This window comes from Gavia stellata, chromosome 9, assembly GCF_030936135.1.
Source record: "Gavia stellata isolate bGavSte3 chromosome 9, bGavSte3.hap2, whole genome shotgun sequence".
In the NCBI taxonomy this organism is placed as follows: Eukaryota; Metazoa; Chordata; class Aves; order Gaviiformes; family Gaviidae; genus Gavia; species Gavia stellata.
The window spans coordinates 29,912,690-29,931,461 of record NC_082602.1 but is presented as its reverse complement, the minus strand read 5'-3'; the positions used below and the strand labels follow the sequence as shown (position 1 = coordinate 29,931,461).

At 44.9% G+C, this 18,772-nt stretch overlaps 1 protein-coding gene across 4 annotated transcripts in view; it reads right to left on the bottom strand.

Moving 5' to 3' along the window:
* Window positions 1-18,772, bottom strand: part of RBM20 (RNA binding motif protein 20) — a 109,207-nt gene that overhangs the window by 18,426 nt on the left and 72,009 nt on the right. For 2 of the 4 annotated variants that reach the window (XM_059821025.1, XM_059821026.1), the window contains exons 2-7: window positions 9,119-10,316; window positions 7,400-7,461; window positions 7,152-7,243; window positions 6,710-6,807; window positions 2,255-2,398; window positions 750-881 (exon numbers count right to left, since the gene is read on the bottom strand). In XM_059821025.1, coding sequence (XP_059677008.1) covers window positions 750-881; window positions 2,255-2,398; window positions 6,710-6,807; window positions 7,152-7,243; window positions 7,400-7,461; window positions 9,119-10,316 — 1,726 coding nt within the window. The remainder of the gene's footprint in view (window positions 1-749; window positions 882-2,254; window positions 2,399-6,709; window positions 6,808-7,151; window positions 7,244-7,399; window positions 7,462-9,118; window positions 10,317-18,772) is intronic. The other 2 variants (XM_059821028.1, XM_059821029.1) reach the window with 2 other exon arrangements.

Below are 18,772 nucleotides of genomic sequence, written 5' to 3'. Positions count from 1 at the left end.
CTCTGCATTGCCAGTTCCAGTCCAAGTCTCCATGAAAAAAAATACTCTCTTAGCATTATATGTGGCAACACATAAGCTTCCATAAATATGCTCACAAGAGCACTGATTTTTGGACATCATTCAGGTGTCCACATCAGAAGGGCCACACACTCTACAGAAAGTCCGAAGACTATTGCTCTGTTCTGACCCTATGTAAAAACTAAAAAAAAAAAAATCTTGCTTTTTAATTGACATCATTCACAAGAAAGAAAGAAAAAGAAATCAGTGTGATGTTTAGCCCTGCCTTCACTACTTTGTATAGAGACTGTATTATGGCTCAAGCCTGCAAGCAGTGAAAAGCATTGTTTCTGGCTTAATGCCCAACTAGAAGGATAGGACCGTCTTATTTTTGCTGACATGTTGTATCTTACACATGGCTTTGTTTTAGACCTTTGTCAGACCAAGCAAAGTGGGGAGCCCAGAAGTAAGCTCAGAAGGGATTTTTGAAATAATGGTATGAGAGGACAAGAGAAAATGGGATCTCTTCCAAGAGATCCCATTCCAGGGGATCTCTTCCCAATTTAGAACAAGAGCAAGCAGCTAAGTACAAAAGATCATTAACACACATTCATTAATTTATCTTTCTTAATTTCTTTTTCCATAATATTAAAGCATTAATTAGAAATCAGTAATCAGCAAAGATTTTTAGATGTATTCTCCAGGACATGCCATGGAAACTCAGGAAATCTGATCAGGAATGACTATCTTACCTTCAGCTGCAATTCCTTGTATCTTTTAGACATCCTAATAAGTAACTTGTCATCATTTATCATAGCAGGTTTTTCTTTGTAGTACTGCACCATAGCTTGTGCTGCTTCACTGTAAGCCATTTCCAGAAAGGCCTAGCACAAATGGGGAGAGCTTTAAAATCTACTACATAATTAAAAATAGAAAGCATAAGAGAGAAAAGGCAGCACAATGATTTTCGTTTGGATTCTTCTCATGCAAAATGTCTTCATAGTAAAGAACTGGGTAGCTTTCCAGCCCTGGAGCTGAAATAGTAACACTTAGTCCATTGCTCAGCTTCCTTTTAACTGCAAATAATGGTTTCAACCCAGCTATTAAAGCCGATATGCAACTTTAGAAGCCAGTTCAGTTAAAAACTAAATGGCTGGAATCTAATCTTTCTTGATATATGAAAACATCACCCTTCCCTCGTTTCCTTACTGATGCTTCTATACCATGGTCAGCTGCTGACAGGGTACAGAACTGCAATGCTGCAGCATGCACTGCTCCCGAGATTGTCAGCTGTGTCTTGCAGAATTGCAAGGGATCCGGAGAAAAGCAGAACATCAGAGCATGAGCAGCCAGAACAAAGCCAAAAAAGAGTTTAAAAAACCTGAATGATGTTAACCAGCACTTTTATTTACATGAAAATTGCATTTGATGAGACTGCCATTTAACTGGTCAAGGAATATACTCACAGCTGTGTAATGACTACATTTTGAAGCTTTACAATCTCAAACATTGCCCACTGGCGTGGATTCTACATCCATCTGTACGTCTGCTGCAGGTACGCGAAGAAGTCTACCACCACAGGTAGACTTAAGCTACTTAAACTAGACTTAAGCTACCTTGAAGAAAGAGCTCTATTACAAGCCAGTGCAGATTAAGAGGGAGTGAGTGAAGTGTTAGTGCCCCCTGTAAGGGCACAGCCTTCCTTCAGCGTGTGTGCGCCAGATCACCCAGCGCAGCCATGGCCTGGGGTCTCTGTGACCAGCCCGTGACTGTAATTACACCATTGTGGAATCCGCCTCTGCTGTAACAACAGTTCAGCAAACAGTGTAGGACAGCCAAACTGGACTAGAGTGCAAGTCATTCTTCAATGCCCAGTTCAGCTCTACGAGTATGGGTAAGAAAGCAATAAAAACCTCCCAAACAGAACCAGAGAAGTCTGAAAGTAACCCTAACAAACGGCTAAGAGAAGACAGCCAAGTTATTAACTTTTTAAAAATTATTATTATTTTTAAAAGTACAGTTTTACACCACTTCTTCATTGAGATTTCTGGGGCTTTTTAACAAGAACTATGAGGCAGTGGTCATGTTTATGCCATCATCTCATTCTGCGAACACCAACCTTTTTACTTTAAGAGCAGGCTTCATGTATTTCAGTTTCTATTATAAAAAAAACTATTTTCCCCAAAGACTCTGTCTTTATGTCAATATGTCTTTATGTCAATATATGTCAATACCGGTGACCCCAAATGCACAGTACCTGATTAGTGGATTTCATGAGGATATAGTTGGTGACCTTCCCAAATGGGAGGCCCAGGTTAATGACATCATTCTCTGTGCAGCTTCCCTCGGGGAGGTTGCAGATGTGAACAACTCGACCCAGTGTAGATTTCCTTTGGGGAAACTGGGGGAAAAAACAACTCAAAACGATGTTTTATCTTAGATATTCCAGCCACTGGATAAGACCTTATATTTCTGCAAAAAATGAAATGTTCTGTTCTGTGCACCTGTTATTAAGGACAAATATTCTTCTTTAAAACCTTGTATTTTAACATCCTGGTTTAGAAATACAAATGGGAAGGGAAATGTTTAATTGCAGTGCAGCTTGCAATGAAGTCTCCATCCCTGGACATTACAAAGTCCAGGGAGGATTTCTAGAAGAGGTGCTCTTGTTCGAACAAGTTTAATGATATTGCTGCAAAAGCTAACTTGTCACCTCAAACCTCATGGACTCCAGGGCTTCACGTCCCTGGCATGTCACAGCAGAGGGCTGGGCTGCATTAGGGACAGGTCACTGGCCTGTACCCAGCACCAGTGAGAGTTCAGAGGCTCCTCAGTGTTTGGAGACGAGGGTGCCTCTGCCATGGGGAGGTCTCAGCCCCTCCTGACGAGCTTCCTGCGGGGCTGGTACCATCTGCTATGCCAGCACAACCCCTAAGGTTCCTCTGCCACGTCCGACAGCCTTCCCCAGCCCGCCTGCATCTGTCTGTCCCACTGGGTGCTCTGTGCCTTCCCTGCACATGAAGGCACCACACACTGTTGCTGAGTAAAAAGTCCTTAGCAGACAATTTGCAAGCAATGCACAAAAACTTTGTGTTTTCAGGTATTCCATAAATGCCCATTTATGTGGTGCTGGTGGTGCCTGGAGACAGAAACAGATGCTTACTGCAGTCCCTGCTGAATTTATGGATGTCAGAAATCAGTTTAGGTGAATACAGGATAGAAGGGGCTGAATTTAAATCCTCCTTCTGCCCCGGTGGAACAGACTGAGCTGGGGGTAAAAGTGACCCCATTTAACTTGTGAGAGGACACAGAGCTGTACCTCAGGTTGGAAAACCTGCTACTTTCCCCTCTCATTGCAACAACACACAGTAGGAAGGACTTTTCCCCTGGGGGCATAGTGACCCCTGGACACGCAGAGAGGCTGAGCTTCCAAACTGGGCTGGCACAGGCACACGGCCGCCAGTGCGGTAATCGCTTCCCAAGGGTGGAAGTCTATTTTGGACCGCTGGGGCAGTTCCCACAGAGCTGCCCGTCTCCCTGACGTGGAAAGCAGGCTCTACACTCCTTGTACAAAGAGGCATCAGGGTATACTCAGAGAGAAACATAATTTACCCCAGCTAATGACATGCAAAACATGGTTCACACAGGATTAAGTCTTCACACACTACTTCCCTGTTTATGACCTCTGCTGTTAGGATTTTACTCAAGAAGTAACTCTACCTTCAGTTAAAATTGTGCCATTCAAGGGAAGATGCAAATCACGTAATCTTGTGGGATCAAGTTCACCAGAGCCATCACAAATGTTTGGCTTGTCAGCAGGTTCACAAGTTACAGAGCTAATGTTATCTTATTTACACCTTCATCCCATTACCTTCCCTCCAGGCTTCACCACTTAACCATTTGTGTATTTTTGCTGCAGCAAGATCTTGTATTATACAGTGGTCTACTGTTTAGTTTGCATCTTACAGAGCCTGCCCAAGTGCATAAAGTAAATCAAAGAAGTGCAAAAGTCCAGAAGTAAGGTATTTTCTCCAGCAGAAAAATAACAAAGACCTGATCCTGAAAAAGATGAAGCAACCCAACTCCACTTGATTAGAAAAGGAAGTGATGGCTGCGTCCATCTGGCAAGGCAGCATGTAGCACACAACAGAAGAATAGTGCACTACAGTTAGCAGAGGAAAAGGAAACTTGCCTGACAGCAAATGCAGTCCCAGTGTAGGAACACCCCAGGTCACCTGGCATCTTCTGTTTATTTTGTTAGAACTGTTACGAGATGGTATGTTAAGAGCCTATGAGACTAGAAAGACTTAGCTGTTCCCTGCGTAGGCTCCAGAGCCTGTGTTCGGACACGCGCTCAGCAGTACATTAAATCAAACGACTGTAAGATGTTACCACCTCCCCACAATTGGCAATGGCTTAAATTAAAATGATACGCCGTAAATCTGCTGTAATTCATGATTAAGAAGTGGTCACATACTCATACCAGAAGTCAATTGGCTGTACCAGGCAATAATCTTGTCAGCTGATTGAAGTTAAATTGGATCCATTTATTAAATAGAGCTGTAAATCACAGCCAGAAAAGGAATATACACCTTCCATATCCACAGTCTGGAAGTTAGAGGAGCTGTTGTGTGTCACGTGTTGAATGTAATTTTCAATAAGACTCTAAGTTAACTTCCTTTGCAACTGATGTCTACAGGGGTTTCCCAATGCAGTTGCATAACTACTACTAAAGTAATTTGATGCACAGCAGTGAAATGCACCTCATACCGTTTGCCATATTATTGCAACAATCCAATTTGGTTATTTTTTATTACAGCTTTTTTTTCTTTGTTTCTTGCTTTTCAAATTCCTTACCCCTTTTTTGAGTTTCACATGAATTTTTTCTAAGGATAGTAAGAAACCGACAGTCCCATCTCTCCAGTGCTAATGGCTCTCCATGCCCAAGTGAAGAATTGTAGCACTGTATTTGCCTTTTGAAGAGGGACAGAGTCATTTGCAGATGGATAGCACAGAGCAAGCTCTTCCAGAAATCTGAACACTTTGTTTATGATTACATGCAGGGTCAAGTATAATCTCCCACTGCTCGGTTAAATGGCAGCAGCTTAGCTGAAAGTGAATACTACTGTGCAAAGGTGTAATAAATTATAAGCCACCTGGGTTGCGGAGTGAATGACAGCTGGCGAACTCAATCTTAACACCTCTAATAGAGCTCCCTGTCCACTTGATGAGCTTCTGAAGAGAAAGAGGATTTACAGTGTCCAGGAAAATCAAATTTACTGTTTCTTTCATCTCTCATAGTACTGTAGGTCATTCAGAAGGAGGAGTTCTGCAGGCAGCTTAAATGATAAATAGTGACAGATTCTAAGGAGAAATGATACTGGTATTAGCAGTAATTTCATTTGTTGCGAGGTTGACAGACATGATGAAAAGGAACATTCCTCTGCACCCGCTGCTACTCCACCTCTGACCTTGGAGGCAGCTGTCATGAACAGCTCTGCTCTTTGCTCCCCTGCACACACAGTGTCTGTGACAGATAGAAGCTAAAACCCCTTCAAATAACCTCTTGCACAGCAAAACCACACAGTAGGAAATTGGTTGGATTAAACAAATCTGTGTGACATTTCTGTAAGCAATGCCTGATGTGAACTGGAGTGATGCAGGGACACCACTCAGCCTGGCTTTCCAGGGTGTTTGAGACTACATCAGGATATATACACAAAAGCTAACAAGGTGAAAACTTGAACCCCTGGATTACTGCTGCTATTCCGTGAATGCCCTAACATAAGTCCTTGATGTCTCCAGCTTTAATCGCAGCTTTCCGATATATGTTGAGCTTCATTTTAACCTTAACACCTTTTTATTTCCATTATGTATCTGATTTGCTTTTATTTGCCTTTTTTTCCCTGTTTTTTTTTTTTTCCCTTTTAAAATCTTTCTGCTTTGTCAGTGTAAGAACCACTTTTAATGTTATCCTTTTTTTTTCTGGCATTTTTTGATTATTTGGCTAGGAATTCAAGTGCGCTTAGAGCAATATAACTGGGGACCTATGTTGAATGCAGGAGCGGGGGCATAATAAATCTAAACCGTGGAAGGCTGTACACCAAAGCAAATTTGCTGGAAGTTCTACCAGTGGCAGCAGATGATATAAACAGTACACTAAAATAAACTAAGAAAAAGTTAGTCCAGTATAATGAATTGATCTGGGACCTCCAGGTGAGTAACAGTTAGCAAAGCTGCAGCCACTCTCTTTGCCACTATTGCTACCTAGGAGAAGGACCCCAGCACGGGAGAGGCAGAGAGCAATTGCTACAAATAAGTAACTGGAGGGATGGAAGGCTGTTTGCTGGGATTGATACTCAGAGTAAGTAAAAACTAATCCAAATCTTCATTCCAAGCTGAAGCTGACCTTTCTGGGTGAAAAAGACTCAGAAAATGGGGGGGAAAAGTCAATGGGATACACAGAAAGCCATTTTTCCCCCTCCCCAAATCTCTCCAACAAGCAAACAACTTTTAGCACTGGAAAAAACCCTACAATCAAGTTCTGATTTGGCCAAAATGAAAAGCATAGAAAAGCTGCAGGGAAGTTGAAATAACAGACTGAATATTCAGATTATTGTCTGAAAGGAAGCCTTCGTGGTTTTAGTTCTAGTAAGTAGAAGTGGCTTCTACAAGAATCTCAACACGAACATCAATTTGCTTAGGTACTCACTCTTACCCCTGACGGAGGAGAAGAAAATGTAGGACCTGGCTGGCCAAAGGATCTTGCTGACGTAGTGACAAAAGATGAGCCGACATTTGGTGGATAATCTAAATAATGGATTACACACATTTCGTAAAAATCTTGACTCAAATTAATTGCATTAGCGTGCTCAGTAAGCAATGCCGCATTTACATAATAATTTCATAGTCTCTACACTACATTATACACTGTTTCATTGTACTGTGAAAACAAGTCATTGTCTGAAAGAAAAATAAATTCATACTTTGAAAGGCACAGTATTGGCTTTTAGCCTTTCTGGGCGCAACCTCTAAAACGTTTTCCTTGGAAACTTGTATCACATTTCATTTAAAATGTCCACTTTTCCCCAGAGACTGACTTCCCTTTCAGTTAAAAAAAAGTGGTTTTAACTATTGCACATACAACCATTCACCTTCGATACTAGATGGATTGAAAACTGCTGCATTATTTGGTGATAAATGCAATGTTCCATCTGCTGAGCTTAACACACACCGGATACCAGTACTGGAAAAGAAAGAAAAGAACTTTAGGAGCATGCATAATGTGCCATAAATATCAAAGCATAATTATTAGACAGTAAATTCCCAGTGTAAAGCCACTGAAGTAAGGGATGCTCTGTTAGAAATTCAGTTGGAAGAGTGTCTCTAAAATAATACTTACTTATCTGAAAAAGCCATACATTTTTGGATGTGAAGACTTCCCTTAATGTGCTGATCCCAGTCCTACGTTGAAACAAAGAGATGATGAGCACAGGAAAAATCCTGAGACAAATTTACAAGAGATTGCTTCTCCATTCAGTTTACCTTATTCTAAAACCAATACTGAGATGCTGACAATCAAATTGTGTGGTGCTAGAGCCCAGCGCACCTTCATCCAATGCATTTACTGATTCGTTATTTGTACATTAAATTATCAGTTACTTTACAAAAGGAGAGCTTCTCTGTATTAGTTTTTAAATCCAGTATATTTCTATTAATTCAGTTACTTCACTCTGGCTGAAGAGCTCATCCTGCAAGGCGCTGAGCAGCCTCCACTCCTGCAATGTCCATAATGAAGGTGCTCAGCACACAGGGCAGCCAGGACAGCGCTTACTCATTTCAAAAGATTGGCAAAATTTGTCAAAGTACATTTAGCTATTTACACTTCTATGATCCAAACGAGGCAGTGTATTAAACACCAACAAACAGATCAACCGAAACTCACTGTAATGACATTTCCCCTGCCCTTTTTAAATGTTCAATGAAAAAAAGAAATGCCCAGCATGCCCTAGATGGGGGCTACTTCAGACCAGCCCTGTAGCTGCATTAACCACAGCAAACCCTTTTGCAAGCAGCGGCTCAAAGAGTAAAAGGGAAACATGAACGAGCAAATATATGCAAATATCCCAAAGCCCCAGGGTGTGTAAGTATCAGGTACTATTTCATTTGCTGGCCATCTTCCTTCCTATATACATGCTGTTATCATGTTTTTGTCAGGCCACCATCAGCGTGAAAACACATGCCTTTGCGGTTAGGTGCCAGTCCTGCGATGCGATGGAAAAGGTCGTGAGGACGTGTCGAGCAGGGCTCACCAGGCGGCCAGAACAACCCCAGCCTGAGCCCATGAATGGCTGTGGGGCTCAGAGGGCCACGTAAGTGGCCTTCTCCAGACCTGACCTATATAACATGACCTAGCACACAGGCTCTCTGGGCAACTGAGAAGCTGCTTCTCGAGGGTGAGGTTGAATTTGGAGCTCCCTTGGCAGCATGAACAGAGAAGTGGGAGTGTGGTCTGCACCACACGTGCTGAGCAGCTTCTTGCTTCCAGGCCAAAGTCGCTGGGGACCCCGAGTCCTAAATTTTCCTTAAAGCTACTAGAAGGAGGAAGAGATCCCAACAGAGGAATTGTTAAAATCATTTTATCAAAATGTGCTGTTTTGTTTAAGCAAGCTGCTTCCACAAGGCTGCTAGGGGGAAGCCTTTGGGATCAGAAATGCAAAGAGAAAGGGAGAGGCAGATGAAACCGCAGACGTGCGGTTACAATACCAGCTTGAGAAGCAGGGGATCAGCTTCAAGCTCCTCCTCCCCTCGCTTTGAGCCCATGAGATGAGCTGCGACCCCAGCCCGGACCTCGCGTTTCTCACGCCAGTGCCGTAATCTCACCGCCTTTCACAGCGAGATGTGAAACAAAACCAGATCTTGAAACGCCAGTAATTGCCATGAAACAGATGTACAAGACGCTAAGTGAAACTATGGCCCTTTGTTTCCGCTTCTCTCAGGGCACCTCCGTGGCAATGGACGCTGGCGGCAAGGGGTGGCAAGAGCCGGCGGCCAGATCAATCACCAGGCAGCTGGTTCAAGGGTCCAAACTGTGCCTCGGGGGTGCCTTAAAACCACTCACCTTCAGATCGAAGATCTTCTTGTCACACAGGGCACAGACGTGGGGGAACTGGAGGGGGACCGCGCCATGGAGGTCACCCAGCTGGTGTGGCGGCAGGGAGCGTGCGGGCAGGTCGGGCGCGCCACCGCTCCGCTCCTCCTTCTGCCTCATGCGAGGGCTGCCGAAGCTCTGCTTGCTGTGGTTGAGGCGGCCGAAGGCGGGGGGGGCGGCCCCGCTGAACTTTGTGTCAGGTGTTGGCTCTTCGGGGTTGTAGAGCTCGTTTCTTATTTCATACTGCTGCTGACTCGCTGACGGCCACAGGCTGTCGCCGGGCATGAGGTCAGGCTTGTTTTGGCTGGGGAAATTAGGGATATTTTCCCACTGGTTGCTTGTACTGCTGCCATGCAAGATGGGACCAGGGTCTCCTTTCGGATGGGAGCCCGCGTGCGGGTCACTGGGGAAAGGCCGTGCTGCCCCGTGCTGTGCCGCAGCCGCCGCCCCATAGGCCTCCTTGGGAAAGGCCGCTGCCGCCTCGTGCTGCAGCTGGCTGGGAGCCCCAAAGGGACCCTCGTAGCGCGGCCCCGCTGAGGAGGAGGCTGTGTGGGCCCCGCCGGCGAGGAAGCCATGCTGGCTGGGCTGGTTCTCCTCTGAAGCGTAGGCCTGAGAAGCAGCAGTGGTGGCGTTTTGCTTGTTGTACTCGTAAAAGCCCCCCACGGCGGCAGCAGCAGCGGCAGAGGTGGAGGCACCTGCCTTGTTGAGACCCACCACCACGGGTTGCTGGCTGGAGGTGGGAGCCATGACACCTCCGAAGGGACTCATGACAATGGCGTTGGGGGTCTGGGCCTGGACAGGCCCCAAGCCACCCCCTGGCGCGGCTAAGGCCGGGCTCTGGGCGGGAAAGGCAATGCCGCTGGAGGGGAACCTCGCGCCAGTGATGCCGGGCCCCTGCGGCGGCCCCGCGGCGTGGCCCTGCGGGGCGTTCATCACGGCGGGGTGCCTCAGCTGGTTGAACAGCGGCTGGGACATGGCCACTTTGGAGAGCACCTGGTTGAGGACGGTGGCGGCGGCTGGGTTGTTGGTGACAGCGGTCTGAGCCAACTTCAGCCTGTGGAGCGTGAGCTGTGCCTGGAGCTGTGCCAGCTGCAGGCTCGCCGGCGAGGGGAGCAGGGGGCTCGGGGCGCCGACGGAGAACGGGTTCTTCTCCAGGAGCTTGGCAGCGCTGCAAAGGATCAGGATCTGCGTTAGCCAAATTCGCCTGATGTCTACCTGCGCTTGCCTCCTGCTGAAGCTTGGCATAGGATACACAGCCGCTTCTGGAGATTTAGCTTATCTAAACCCAGGGAAAGCAAGGTGGTGATTGGCAATGCAACCATAACCCATCATCTTCCCTTCATCATCCTCTGCCACATCTCTTTCAATCAAAAAGTTACTAGGGGAGACAATTATGCCAAAGACTTCTTTTTAAAACACCCATTGCATCACTCCGGATCAGGCCTTCAGCTCATTTTAAGTACCCCTAGGAGTCACACCTCTAATGCAGGCCAGAAACAGTGGCAACACAAGCCCCAAATCTATGATTTTTCCCTGTTTTCTCCATTTTATGCAACCTTCAGCCTTTCTATTGAGACATCACCACTCCTGACTGATTTTGTGACACTACCCTTTTCTCACAGAGCAGGGTGATGGAAAGGAAAGGATATCAAATAGGACTGTAAAGCCAGCCCCATAGGCACTTCACACCTAGCACATCTGGCTGCAGAAAGCAAGATGAAATACATCACATGTGTTGGGTTTTTTTAATTGTTTGCAGTTCTCATTTAATTAATCTACATGGCAACCAGTTCTGTAACAAAGCATATAGTTTCCCTGTTGTGCAGATGCAAATATAGAGGAGGAAAAAAACCGAAAAACTTGCCAGAAGCTGGAGCAACTACGAACAAACCGTCCTGAAGAGTCTTCCCAGTCCAGCTGGAATGTAAGGCAAATTTCTGCAGCGCCAGCTGGTGAAAATCAAGGCCTTTATACTTTCTAGAAATTAGAGGGGCATTGAGTGTTCTCCTTCAAGTCTCGTACATGGTGTGAATAAATGATGACTAAATTGCCTGCTTGAATTCCAGAGTTGGGAAAATAGGAGATGATATTTTCAGGCATATGGTGGCTCCTGGCTTTGGGAAGCACCTTTGGGACATATCACCAGTTCACAGCACCACCACCAACCCTTCCTCCCCCCACCCCATCAAACCCTGGAAACATAAAACAGGAAAAAAAAAAAAAGAAAATGGGTAAAGTCTAGCAAAGTTAAGACCAGGAGTATTGTTATAATAGAAAATATTAGGCAGCACTAGCTTCCAGGCAGCTGCACCCACCCTGCTTTTACTGCTCCCCCATGCACCCTTCCAGGATGCCTCCTGTATCATCTGTGGCAGAGCAAGCCTGGACCACATGTATGTACACCGCCCCGCGGCCATGCTCCCTCCATATGTCATGCTGCCTACGCTTGGATACTATCAGCCATTTTCATGCCCCTACCAGAAAAATGTTAGCCATCACTTTTTCCATCACCAGGAGCCTCTGCTCACAGACGGCACAGCTACTCAGCGCATTACAAATGGCTGTTCATTCTGAAAATGAGAGCAGAGAGCACTCAAATAACAGGGATGCGGTCCAAAGCTCAATTAATTTATATTGTAAAAATGTATTGAGTTTCAGTTTAGGCCTTTCAAAGCAGCAGGAGCTATGCATCAACCGCCACGCAACCCTCACTGTTAATAATTGGCCAATTTGCTAAACTGCATGGATGAAGTTGTAGTTAATGATAAATGTCTTGTCAGCATGCTACATTTGAAAACCACAAATTAGGAAAACATCTGCTTAAATCCAAAGTATGACTAAGAGAAAATGAATGGGTTTCATATTTAACGTTTAACTTCCACTAGCAACTGCAAGGCACATCTGTCTCCCAAAACACAAAACGCTGTTTGGATAAGTGCATCATTATGTAATGACGAGACTCCCTGCCAGCACAAGCTAACACCAGCACGCTTCAGAGCTGAGGTGCCTTTTGTTTTCCCGTGTGGTTTCCATCGCTTACTCTCTGACTTGCACTTATAGCGCAGTTTGCTATAAATTTGATTACGGATGAGAGTCAGGGTGCAAGTACAGTCAAAACAACACAGAGGCGCCTGTGAGATCCTGAGGACCCACAAAAACTATTGAGGAGCCCCAGGGGGTGCAAGGGGCTCAGCGAGCAGAGGATCCCACACTGGCACGCACACAGTCATCACTGCCGGGGAACATGGCACGACCCTGTACCTGGGCTGTACTGTGCCACTACCATCTGGAGCGCCCTGGTTTATGATGTGCTGAATGAGACTTGCCACAGTCATGACAAGTGCTTCATTTTGTAGCTGGTTATACCTTTTGTACATTAGGCAAGCCGTAAAACTCTTTTAAAATGTTTTATAGAGCATGCAAATAAAAACTGCCTGGTGGTCTTCAAATAAAAAGACAAGACAGCACCCAGCATATGATGTTTTCAGCCTCAGGAGCCACAGATGACTCCTGTTCCCAGCAATCTAATTCCACTGTGCTGCAAGCCTACACAGCAGCGTGCACATCCTGACAGCTGCAGCCGCTTCCCAACTCTGGCAGCTACCTGCTGGACGCGGGCACGGGCTCCCGCTCTCCAGTGAAACCATCTCACTTGACGCTGCCGCAAGCCCTGAAGCTCCCTCAGCCTCCTCATATTTTGACCAACTTTGGAGCACTGTCTCTAAGAAACCCCCCCTTGTACGTAAGTAGTGGCCTGCCAGAGCACCCCCCGGCCGGGCTGGGCATGCCCGGGGCACCTGCTGCTCCCCGGCTCTGCAGTCCTTTCTGGGCTCTGCAGCTGGACACGGGGAAGGCAAGGGCATGTGTGCCCTGCACAGCTGCATGGTGGGCTGCCTCCAGCCAGCTCAGGCCAACAGCTTTCAGGCCCTGCTGCAGAGCGGGGCAGCACTCTGCTCCCTGCGCCTGCCGCCTTCATCCCTGGGCTGCAAGCCAGCAGTGGGGAGGGCTGGGGGGCTGCAGGGAGCCTTACCTGCAGAAAAACGAATGCTGTAAGGAGAAGCTGCAGCCGCCAAGCCACTCGCAGAGGGACAGAATTAGTGAGGAGGGTTGCTCCCGTGCACCAATAGGTTTGGGAATGGCCACAGCTTCACAATCCAGCTGTCTGGTATGAATTTCCAGATTTCAGGGTGTTTCGGGTTGCACGCTTTATCCTCCCACAGCAGAAACGGAGTATTTTATCATCTAATCAAGGCAAAGAAGGAAGGGCATGTTCCTGGGTCAGTGGGAAAAGCAGATAATGCGGATGGGAAGTTGGGAGAAGAGCTGCGTATAAAGCATCTTTTAGAGCAACACCCAAATCTAAGGATTTCTGTTCTGTTATGAAATACAGGACATACGAGACACATGGGACCAGCGTGCACAGCTTTGAAAATTTCTTTCCCTCTTTCTGTTCTACAATCATAATATTTATGTATTTGATAACATAATTTTGTAAATAATCCTACTACAGATTCACTAAACTACTGGAAGCTGCAAACATGAAGTGAAGACAGCACTCAGCTAAGGCATTTTGTGGGGGCTGTTCACCACTCGTACACACACACCTCCCACCCCAGCTCGTCCTCAGGTTACCAAAACGCAGCCCCTGCCTGCTCGTGGGGGGTCTCTGCCGCAAGATGATTCAAAGCGGACGAATGAAGCTCTCATTCTCCATTGAGCGCCCAGGGAATTAGCCTGCGTTGGCCAAAGTTAGCTCTATCCTGCACAAAACATTCCCGATTATAAGGTCAGCAATGTAAAAAGTAAACAGAAGTTGTCCTCTTCGTTTATTTATTTAACATTAGTTGTACAGCTGGGCTACACCAGCAGTCTCTTTGCACAACTAGGAAAGCCAGAAATGGTCTTTCTTTACCAAAATAAGGATGGGCAGGAGCGCTGCCGTAGTTTCCATGAAGAAAGCCATAAACCAGGCAAGTTTTCACACAGCTCTGAAAGACAGGAGTTGAAGACATGCATCCACTATCGCAATACTCACAATGAGATTGCAAACGCTGGCAAGGCTGTATTGCTATAAATCAGCCCACCTGCTGCCCCTGTAATCCTTATTATGCTTTTAGCATCCAAGAACAGTGAGCAACACACGGTGTCGGAGGTAAAGTATCTAGATGGCTGGATTATTTGAGTAATCCTGTCTACAAGAGCGATGAAAAGTCTGAACACAAAAACAAGTCTATTAGAACAGACCGACAACCTGGAGCCTGATTTTCGAATGCCAAAATTAAGGATTTAAAGTGCTGCCCAGCACCTTTCAAAATTAAGAAATAAATTTAAAAGTCTGAACTAATAAAATTATGATCTTAGCTGCAACTGTTTATTTAGGAAGCATTTATACTCACAAACATTTGTGTGAATTTGAATACTTAAAAAAAAAAAAGGCTAATTCATAGCAGTGCAGAATTTGTTTTCTCGCATTTTCCATGAATCTTGCATGTCTTCTAAGATTTTTGCATTCCCTCCCCCATGACACATTTGCCTTTACATGTACTTACATCTACCTGTCAAAATCTTTGAAAGATATTCTTTTAATATTTTTTGTTCCAAAATGTGCCCTTTTTTCCAAGCTGTCTGTATTAATGTGTTGATTTCAGAATTAAAATGGCCAAGGATATTAAGACACCCAAGTATCCTAGCTGTACGAGACTAGTCTGCATTAGCACAGTATTAGATGTGAGATGATATTTGCAATAGCATGCTGTTTTTTAATCCACTAAATCTGTTTCTGAATCAATTTTTCTAACAGTTAGCAAACTTTAAATTTTTAATTCAGGACTCTTGAGGACATCAAAGAGAACCACTTCCTAATTATCCAAGCACAAAATCAATTATATTCTGTTATGCAAAGTGTGAACATCCCTTCCCTGTAATGTATCATTTATTCAAAACACATGGGGCTGCCTTCTCTAAACTCATCTAAACCAATTGCCACTGTACTAAAAGAGCAAATAAAACCCCCTTTAAAATAAACAAATCAATTGTTATTATAGATGAAGTTGATAAATATTAGGGGTAAACCTAGTCTTCAAATAAAAATGCACCATCTGACAGTACTTCAGCGAGATTACATGTTTGTATGTGAGGACAGAATTCAGCCTCTTGAATTTAAGGGAACTGCAAAGCCATATTTCAAACACTGGTAGAAGTAAAGACGAAGTTCAGCAATCTCAACAACATATATTAATTATTATAATATTTAATTATTACAACAATATTTTATGTTACGCTCTGTTGCTGATCCCATTAAGAATACGGGGTTTACATTTTCGCTTCTTGAATAAACCCAGCACTTACGTTAATAAAGACTGGAGCACTGGTTAAAAAATGGACACAGGAACTTTTTCCTATACTTTTTCCAGACTGCATCTGGCTGATACTAAATGACTGTTTTCTTTCTCTTCAGCACCACAAGAAGTATTTTCTTTGGGTTTTAGTAAAATTACTTTCTTGGTCAAAAAAGCTTGGAAAGTCTGCTGAAAGGAGAAAAACCCTCCACCTTTATAATTTGTGAAAATTATAAACTTATAAACAAAAATTAAAGCCACCGAACTTTTTTTTTTTCTGAGTTCTGATTAGAAATGATAAAAAAAAGAAATCACGTTTCACAGTAAGTTCAGCTAATGATGAGGAGCACTAAAAACCTTAAGCTACTTTAATATTTTTATAAGCTGCAAGTAAAACCCTTCTTATCCCAAATAACGATTTCTAAAGCCCTCCATTATACTATTGAGGGAGTAAAATAAAACATCAGCCAATGTACACACGTGCTTTGCCAAGTGAGTTTTGCACATGTTTGGCAATGGTAAACTCTATTATCTGGACAATCATCCAACCTAACAGTTAGCTGGAAGATGAAATGTAAAATGTTATCACAGAGCTGCTAAACTCGAGGTTTACAAAGCTGATAGGAGTTAAGTGCCTGCCTCCTACCGAAAGTCCTTTTTGCTCGTTTGAAACTTTCAGCCAAAATGTTCTCTGACTTGGTTTATATGCAGAGAAGTCAGACAATGCCGCTGGGCAAGGGACGAGATAAAGGGGCAAACACATTGACTACATCTTGGATAAGGGTTGTGATCACAGAAATAAAATTGGAAGTGATCTTAGGAGGATGGTTCGACCAGTTCCTGAGGTGGGATCAAGCTGAACTCAACCACTCTTGACATATTTATTTAACCTGCTCTTAGGAACCTTCTTTGGTGGAGATTTCATGACCTCCAGGGACAATTAATTGCTCAACCCCGCTTAGGCTTATAAAGCTGCTCTTAAAGCCTATGGTGGCTCTCTGCTGACAGCATAAACCAGTCTTCCCATGCACATTGAGAAGGGCTTCTCTTACCTTTCTGCAGCTGCTATCAAGTCTTCTCTACAACCATCCCAGCTCCTTTCTCTGCACATTTTGTGTCTTGCATTTGTTCGTAATGCCCAGTATGATTGCTTTTCTTCATAACAGCACAGCCCCGTGCTCCCCTGTTAACCCAGCCCCTTTCCTGAAGAGCTATTGCCCAGAGACGGTGGTTGGGAGGGATCTCTGGAGCTCCGCTGGCCTGACTTCCCACGCAGGAAAAGCTAGCTCAGTCCTTTCTCCTTCTGACTGCCCAATGGATTTCTCGTATCACCATTTCATACTGTCCTCATCAATATTGCATCCAGGTTATGTCAGATCCGGTTTGTCAGGATTACTCTAGATTCCCGTGCTGCCTCCGGAGCACTTGTAAATCCTCTCCTCTTGGCACTAGCTGCAGATTTAATGGATGCTTTGTTCACCCAAGTCATCAATGAAACTGTCAAACAGACTGAAGACTGTTCCCAGGAAGGGAACCGTGATGCCCCTTCCCATTTTCTCTCCAAACACCAGTAATTCAAGGATATCTTATCCACAATGCAGCTCTGCTTTGTGTGCTGAAGAGATCATGCTCTTTCCTCCCTGACAGTCACTTCTGCTAAAAAAAAGCAGCTATTTGCAGTTGCAAGAATAAAAGGATGGATCATCTCTGGTGACACTGATTTCTTACTAACAACTCTTGCGCTATAGTTCTGGGTGAGTTGTTCTGGACTGTTGTTTAAAATCAACTTTATGTTCTGGTTTCTTTACAGCAACATTTGCTTCTATTTGATTTAGCTGCTTTCAAATGCTGAATCCAGTGCCATAGACAACAATCTGCATTTACAGCTCAAGAACAACAAAACCAGGTACCCCCAAAGTCTGCACTGGCCATCACACTTCCTCCCCCTGTTATTCAGTATACGTTTCACCCTGGAAATACATTTCTTATATTGCATGGAACTCCAGATTGTGTACTAGGCTTATTTCTGCTTTCCCTCATGCAACGCATCTCTCCATAAATATTTAATTAGGTGAAGTTCAACTCCTTTCAAGTAAGGGACGTAGTCTAGCAAACATGCCACCCAAACCAAGGTTATAGGTAATGATTTTCAGAAGTTGGGGAAGTTATTGTTTTGTTCTGTGACATTTAAATGTTGTTTGGTTTTGACCATGTGCCACAATATGTCAAGGATGTCTCTGAGGATTAGTGTGCACGCAGAAACACTGGTCTGCATTTTAAATTTCAATAGGCAGCCATATAAATTCCTTTAGCTATACTGCAACCATCTATCTGCAACTGCTTCCCAAGGAAACATAATTCTTTATTTACTGAAGTTAAAGAAATGTATTTAGAAAACTGTATTTTAAATGTATGCTAAAAACTGTCAGAAATAGCTCTAGCACCAGATCAGCGCCCTCCGTAACAGGTTGCAAAGGTCTAAATTAGCACAGAAACCGTGTCACAGTTTTACGGAGCTCTCAGGGCACACCGCGACGGTCTGGCAGTGCCACGCTGCTCGCGCCTGCCTCCCCAGCACCCTTCCTGCAACAGCTCTTATCATCTGGGCTTCAAATACCCTTCACGGTGCAAAACCCCCAGGCCAGATTACCCCTGCCAACCGGCATGCCAGCAGGGCTCCTGTAAGAAGGGGCGCTGGGGGTGCCCAAGAACCTCATCGCCCCGACAGCCGCGGACCCCATGCAGGCGACAGGGATGCTGTGCCCGAAGCCCCCTCCTGCTCCTGCCCCAGGCGGCCAAGGGCACAGCCCCAGGGGCTCGCCCAGAGGCAGAGGGGACAGGAAGCCTTTTGGGAGGGGAAGAGCTGGGGAAAAGGCGGTGTGTACGGTAATGTAAGTCCATAGGGTGAGCGAAAAGGCCGGGACAGGGATTAGCGTTGGCAGAGCTAGGTAAGCCCGGTGGGAACGGGGCGAGCGGCTCCAGCAAACGCACCCCTGCTTCAGGGAGGTTGTCTGCTGTGCCCTGCCGCACAGCGCTGCTCCCAGCCTCTGCTCGAAAATAAAAGGAATCTGGGGAGAAATTACCTGAAAAGCTTATTATAACTTAAGGAAAAAAAAGAAAATGCAGCCTTTTAACAAAAAAAAAAAAAAAAAAAAAAAGTCAGAAACACTTCAAAGGCTTTTTACAGGAGCACATAGACAAATGTCCAACTGAAAAATAATCCTTGCCATATAGTACTTACTAGAAAAGATATTACAGTGATATCTCACTGCACCTTCTGCTAATG